This window comes from Cystoisospora suis, assembly GCF_002600585.1.
Source record: "Cystoisospora suis strain Wien I chromosome Unknown contig_8099, whole genome shotgun sequence".
In the NCBI taxonomy this organism is placed as follows: Eukaryota; Apicomplexa; class Conoidasida; order Eucoccidiorida; family Sarcocystidae; genus Cystoisospora; species Cystoisospora suis.
The window spans coordinates 1-7200 of record NW_027160882.1 but is presented as its reverse complement, the minus strand read 5'-3'; the positions used below and the strand labels follow the sequence as shown (position 1 = coordinate 7200).

The 7200-nt window shown below is 50.7% G+C and overlaps 2 protein-coding genes across 2 annotated transcripts; one reads left to right on the top strand and one right to left on the bottom strand.

Annotated features, from left to right (window-relative positions):
- Positions 1–376: 376 nt before the first annotated feature.
- CSUI_010726 (pan domain-containing protein) lies at positions 377–2760 on the top strand (the record flags this gene model as incomplete). The annotated part of the gene is made up of 2 exons (XM_068070828.1): positions 377–1256; positions 2633–2760. 2 exons carry the CDS (start codon positions 377–379, stop codon positions 2758–2760), a joined length of 1008 nt encoding a protein of 335 aa, XP_067917197.1.
- A 348-nt stretch (positions 2761–3108) lies between these two features.
- CSUI_010725 (uncharacterized protein) lies at positions 3109–7192 on the bottom strand. Its single transcript, XM_068070827.1, has 5 exons — positions 7005–7192; positions 6272–6628; positions 5106–5710; positions 4212–4754; positions 3109–3170 (listed from the first exon to the last, which is right to left on the bottom strand). The coding sequence occupies exons 1-3, from the start codon at positions 7060–7062 to the stop codon at positions 5397–5399; spliced, it is 729 nt and encodes a 242-aa protein (XP_067917196.1). The 5' UTR covers positions 7063–7192; the 3' UTR covers positions 3109–3170; positions 4212–4754; positions 5106–5396.
- Between the last annotated feature and the right edge of the window lie 8 nt (positions 7193–7200).

Here is a 7200-nt window from a genome sequence, read left to right as displayed (position 1 = left end):
GATATTGCGGCGTCCATTACATGCACGTCTTTCGGCTAACGGCTCGCCATCTGCTACCGTCTGCAAATAGGGAGTCACTATCCTAAAGCGTACTACCCGTAGCGCTACCCGGGAGGAGTCAATCTACACTCGCATGTCATCGCGGAGGCTACGTAGCCAGGCCTGCAAAACTGCAACGAGGTGTCCTGCTGTCGGGTGCTTGGCAGTTCACGGTGCACTTACTTTCATGGCATGCCGCTCGTTACCAAGAGGCCAACCGTTGCAGAGCTGGCCTCGGCGCTGGCCACTTCGGCCGCCGGTGCATCGCGGCGTCTCGCAGCTCCCTGGCAGGGGCTGCAGCATGCACCGAAAGAGGGGGGTGTCGCCACAAGTGACGATGGAAATGCACACTTCACTTTCTTCCTTCACTTCCTGCCATTTAGCATTACCTCTTACCTGCTGTCGTGCGTTCTTTGCGTTGGATTCCTCCTTTGTCGCATGTGACTTCAGCATGGAGAGCGGTTTTTTCACATTCACACTGGCAGTAGTGCTGTCGGTACTGGCTGTCCTCGGCAGTCAGCCACAGGTCTATGGCATTCGCCATATAACCTCCCCTCCTCTATCCCAGCAACAGGAGAAGAATGCAGGCTCTCAGGAGTCTGGTGAAATTGCTATGGTAGAGACCGGCGTCAGGTCTCTTCAAAATCACTCGGCTTCAGTCGCAGAAAAATCCGTCATGGGCGCCGCCCCTTGCGTCCAGGTAGACGTTGGTTCGACGGCGCCAAATATGGCGGTGCGGCAGATCTCCGCAGAGTCAACCACCGAAGGATTTCGAAAATGCCAGCTGGAATGCCAAGGGGCGCCCGGCTGCACGCACTTAACGTACAACGCTTACACGAGGAAGTGTTTTTTGAAGAACTCCCCCTCGATGTATCGATACAAGGGCGGGGACATGACCGCTACTCGCGACTGCGATCTGAATCAGGACGCTTGCTTCAAAATGCATACAGGTTCGACCGCCTCAGACGTCAAGGACGTTCCAAAACTGGTTCCGCAGAATCCTCCTGCAGAAGAAATACTGGTGTGCCAGGCACTTTGCCAAAAGGCACGTCACTGCACTCATTTCACCTACAACACCGTAACGGGGAAATGTTTTATGAAGAAAGGAAACCCAAGTTATCGTGGTTACCGTGACGACATGTCCGCTAGTAAAGACTGCAATCTAGGCACTACGAATGAGCTGCAGGCGCTCGCCCAGGCGAAACCCCGAGAGGCCGGTAATGTCGAGATGCGATGAGTCAGTTGTTCCTGCTTTTCGGCTCTTCCCATGCTCTCGAGGGTTGGATCTGAACTACTACTGTCGCACCGGAGGAGTCGACTACACTCTTTTTCTGTGTATGGCAGTAAAGAGGACGGAGGTTTCACTCGCCTTGGCCTACCTGCACCACGTTCACTATCAGGGATGAAGATCGATGATCTTCGTGTTGCTGGCTGGCTTTGCCGTCAGTCTGTTGATGATCATGACAGAGCTGCAGCGTCCGTCTAGGGTCTATGCAATGGAGTTCCACGTGTATGTTCGTATCAATGGAGGGTTGCAGTGGAGTTCCGCCTATATCTGCGTATGCACATGCAGGGTTGTTCGATATTTGTACAATAAACAGGCGGAAAAAGCAGCAGCCAGCACACAACTGCTGTCGAGCTGCCAGGTGTCTTCTGTTCTCGGTAAACATCGGACAGACCAATAGATTGGCCAGCTCTTGCTGTTGTCTTTCTCATTCTGTCTCTCTGATCTCGTCACATTTAGCATGACAGATGTCTAAATAAGATGCCAAGTTTCTAATTTTCTCCCTTTGCTCCTCCTCGCTTTCTACACGTCCTGTCAAACCAAGGCACACCACTACAGCTACTGCAGGCAACAACTGTCTTCGAAGTATCGCTGTGATTGTAGTGAGAGAGAGGGAGAGTGTGCGTGTACAGCATCCTCATATGCGGCAGAAAGAGGACAAAGAGTGAAAGACAAACCCGTACGCAGACATCACATTGCACTCTCTGAGAAGAGAATAGATTGGTAGAAGCTACATGGATTGTATGGCACATCACTTCTCTATGAGAGAAAAGCATAGGGTTGGTAGCCGACTGATAAAGAATAAAGGTGCAGGACAGGGTGTTATAGCTATATACCCAAGAAAGATTCATTGTAGCTGAGTGTCGCTCGGACACGGATTGACAGAACTAGAGAAAAGGAATCAGTAGTGATAGCCTCTCGTACGCGTTTTTCATTATGAGCCTTACGTAAAAAAAGCGACATGAAGATCTGTGTATGGCACCTCTGTGGTGCAGACCTATGTTATCTAGAAACTGTACTGTAGAGATTTTGACGGCTTCTTGATCGGTTCGTAAAAACTTACGTATGTACAAATACAATAACTCTACTACGTCTCGGCGAATGGCGGTCAGAGGAAGATGAGAGCAAGCAGCTTTGCTATGTGCAATAGCCGTACATACAGATAGACAACAAGCGCCGCCACAATGGAGAAGGGCTTAGGTTAACACGCTCATGAGAAGAAGAGATTCTTTTTTCGTCTCGACTTACTATGCCTTGGTCTGCTGCTGGTGTTCTTTCTTCTTTTTCTGTTTCTGATGTTTTTATCAGTCAAAACGCACGTAGAACTCCTGAGTTGTTTTCATAATGATGAGCATCACCACATGATCACTAAAGAGACGATAATGGTGAATAGTATGAAGATGGTAGCGATGACGATGGCAGCTTGCTGGAAATGAAACAGATTCAGTATCTGTGTCTTTTTCTACATACATTGTACGTAGAGAGCGAGAGAGAAAGAAATCTAGATCTATATGTACACATATTGGTTCTTGCTAGATAGGTTTGCAATAGGCTGGAGGCAGCTTATCGTCATCATCATCATAACCGTTATAATCATCGAGCAGAAAACGGCAGCAGCAAGACGAAGCAGAAGGCAAAAACGAACGGGAAATGGGGATAAGGTAATAATAATAACAACAGGGGTATACACCTGACAACAAAGCATATAGAGTTTAGATGACGGTTGATGAGTGTAGCGAGAGAACTTCGAACGTTTAGGGTCTTTCGAAGAAGTGTCGGGAGACGGCCGCATGATTACAGAAAAGCCATATCACCCAAAACCATCACTCGGCATCGTCAATGGTCTCTGTTCGGAGCACAAACAGATGAACGCAGGAATCACTTCTTACCATTTCTATACTTACTATTCTTACTCTTACCTTGTTTTGCTGTTCTTATTCTTACTATTCTTACCCGTAGTATCCTCACTCGTACTTCTAGTCTTGTTATTCCTATTGTTACTATCCCTAGTCTTACTATTCTGATTCTTACTATTCTTGTGTTATTCTTACCGCTAGCGGTAGTAGTGGTCGTCTTGGGGATTCCTACTACTGGTAGCAGTGGTACTAGCAGTAGCAGCGGCACTACTAGTAGCAGTCGTGCCCCTACTAATACTCTGGCCTTCAAAAAAGGTACTAGTAGTACGAGTACTGGTAGTACTGTTCATAGCGGTAATAGCCGATGATGATAATGAAGGTGATCGATGGAGGTACTGTGTGCGGACTGGAAGATCAATCACGAATCCTGGTAGTCATCAGCAATACTGATACTGGTACGACTATACTAAGTAAGGAGAAAGGAAGAATAGACAAGCCACACACGGCAAGAAAGAGGACGACACTTCTGTGTGGTTGCCTGGACTGGTCTCACATAGATGGCTAATGCAACTGCCTTTTCTGGATGAACAAACTTTATGGGGAGCCACGTCAGTCACGGGAAAGAGGGAATGAAGCTTTTGTTGGGAGGCGAGGAAGTGAGAAATACTTCCCTTCTTTTTCGTTTTCAGTATTAGGTTTGTCCTTGTGAAACTGTTTTTGTGTGTTAGCCTATGTGGTCTACCGTCTAAGAGTGGAGACCTAAAGTTGCATGTTGGCTGGGTTCTGCCTGTCTATTCTTCTTCTTCCCGCCGCGCGCTGTAGGAATGAATGAATGTCGCTTGATTCCTGGGAGCCATACATAGGTGTCTACACGGGCATGCACACGGGGGAAGCGCGTCGCCCCCTTGGGCCAAGCAGAGACAAGGCGAGATAGGGAAGTTCAACTCGGTATCAGATGACAGCCGTGAAAAAAAGTTTCTCCTACATACATACTTCCAGCACACCGGTAGTGCTACTACTCATTCTGCTACCTGTAGTTCTACTAGGAGGTGCCATTCCCTGGTTGTGATGTTCTTTAATCCTTTTAGTCATGGATGGAGAGAAGCCTCTCTCCCAAATGAGGCCACCGCTCCAAGCTCCGCAATAGTCCCCAGCCCTTCTTCCACGACAGCATCTGCTCGGTGCGAGCTGTCGGCAGCGGCAGCAGTCTAAGTTCTTCTCCTCCTCTTCCTGTCGTTTCTGCTTGCTCTCGCCTCTTTTCCCCCCTGCCCTAGCTACGGATGATGAATGCTTCGTTCCTTTTTCAGAACGGGCGATGATGTTGAACAACAAAAGCAGATGGGGTACGAATGATAGTACTCTTTCGCACTGAAACGCGTCCCTCTCTTTCCTCCCTGTCGTTTTCCTGGTCAAGTTCCTCTTTTTTTCCATCTCCATCATCGGTAGGTAAAGTGGATTGAAGGCTGTCTCCTTCTTATCCTTCTCATTAGTAGTAGCCATACTCAGACTTATGAAACTACTGTCACCATTACCGTGTAGAGGGTTCCGAGCTCCTCCTCTCCGTTATTGTTGGGCTGATGGCCACGAAAATACAAGACAGGAGCAGGCAGCAGCTTCCTTTCCACGTGAGTCAAGAAAGATAACTGGACGTGGAAGTGCGCCGGCTGCCTAGTGTCTTATTCCTCGGCCTCGTCTCTATAAAGTGATATGTGTCCTCGGACGCGGCATATGCTGCGGGACCTCTACACCTTTTATTTTCTTGGTGACACCCTCCAGAAGTCGCAGCCTTAGAGTCTCTGGCAAGCGACCAGCAGAGACGATCGTGGGTAGTCCACGCTCGCTCACCGCCGTCGTCGCGAGTGTGTGCCCTCTGTAGTCCCGCACAAGATGTGGAACGTATTCGCGTTAGTGGCCATTCGGCTCACCGCCTATGCTCCGGATGGTGGCGGAGCTCGGGTGCTGCGCACAGGGGTGTTTCCCCAACTCGTCGTGTTGCAGAACACGACGGAACACTGGACCGGTGACAAAGTGAGAGAGGACGACGTGCCTCCTGCTGGCACCTGAGAGCCTGCGTCTCTCGCATTTGTTTCATGTGTCGAGACTGGCGCCGGCGTGTAACAAGAAATATCTCAAACAAACCAATCAGCGCACAGGAGAGGAAAGACAAAAAGACTCTACAAAAAGCTGACCGGGCCAGCATGCATGGCGTGACGGGACTACGTCCGTTGCAGATGACCCGTCATCAACAGTGTGACTGCGGTTAACTGTCGCAGTTCTGCCTTGAAAAGTCTCAAGTACTCTTGGGCTTCCCGAGACGAGAGCCCGTGCTGATGCGTGGCAGCAGCTGCGCGTGAGAAGGCATCGTGCAGTCGTTGAGCGATCTCGCCTCTCACGACGGCCAGAGGCGCAGGGCTCAGACCTGCATACTGCGCAATCTCAGAGTTGTCTATAGGAGGAACGCCCGCTTGCTTCATGAGATTTGACAAGACCTCCGCCTGGCGTAACAGAGCTTCCCTGCCAGCAGAAATGTCTAGAATAACACGAGACATGGCACAACAGTCGAACCGGCCGCCAGAACGTGTATGTCAGGGAGATAGCGGAGGGTGCCGTGCGAAACTCACACTGTCTGGTTTGCCACTTTTTCTAATCTGATGCCTCCGCACCGATGGCCAACCACCAACGTTGTCCTACCCATCATGAGATTTTAGTTCTGCCTAGTCCGCACGCCGTTGCGTACTGGATTGTTTGAAGCGTATCGCTAGTTAGAAATAGCTGTGTCCCCACGCCTCGATAAAGACACGCATTCTGACTAGAAACCTTCTGAGCAGAGACTGCACTCCAGAAACCGTAGTCCCAACGACGCTCAGAAGACAGCCGACAATACGCCCGTCGGCTCTGGTTCAAGTGAAAGGGGCCTCGCGCGAGTGGCCACCACTTACGAGAGCCACGTCGACGAACAAGGAGATCTCGGCAAAGTCTACTCGCCCTATACCGATAAGAAGCCTACTAATGACACTGACAAACCGTGGCACTAAAACGGGCACCAGGAAGGGTATGCGAAGCTACAAATTTATCAGCAACAGATTCTCACCTGATAAGCCCAAGGTTCGCAGGGAAATCATGCCCACAGATAAAAGTCCGAGAGAATCATCGGACATGCCAACAGCCGCCGATGTACTGCGGGTGGTCGATACACGCGGAAACCGATGTCTTATGGACTCAGGCACGATCTGGGACGCCGGAGCTTCATTATCCGGGGGTAAGGCCGACAATCTCGATGAAAGCGTTCCCCCTTGTTTTCTCTGCGCTTCTCCGTGTCCCGACGCTGGCGCGGGACCGCTTGCTTCACTATGAATAGCACTGGCCCTTTGCTCCACCATTGTCTGCATGCCACTAGCTTTCCCTCCGGCCCGCGACCCCTCCCTTGTCGATTCACCGTAGCTGTCCGCTGCACCCGACAATGTGCCACAAGGAGATGACATAGCACGATTTAGTTTATAGTGATGCAAAAGCCTGCGCGGCGGGACATCGAGGTCTACGGTGTTCGGCTGTGGAAAAGATACAGACTGACAACGCCATCAACTGTGTAAGGAAGACAAGACGCCTGATTCCCATTTCGCCTATCTCTACTCCCCAGTCGGCAGCGCCAGCTGCAAGCCCCAGACACAGTGTAAGTGATGACAGACCATGTTGCGTTGCGCGCAGCCGGCGTCCAGTCGACACACCCGGTAAGCCCTCTGCGTGTTTCTCTTCTGGAGCTGTCGCTATCATAGATTGCAGAAAGACACCACCAACTTTGCTGTCAATGAGGGCTACAACACTACCTTTCGGGGGGGGGGCAGGCTGTGGAGCAAGTGGCATTTCCGGCGCATGCTGCGGCATGGTGAAAAGATCGGGGGTTGGCGCGGACAGCGGTAGCAGACTTGCGACAGCTTCGTCGATGTGATGCCAGTCCTCGGGCTCCGGCAAAGGCGGCCAGTCAATCTCCTCCAGGAATCGGGATAGCTCTGCTCAGATGAG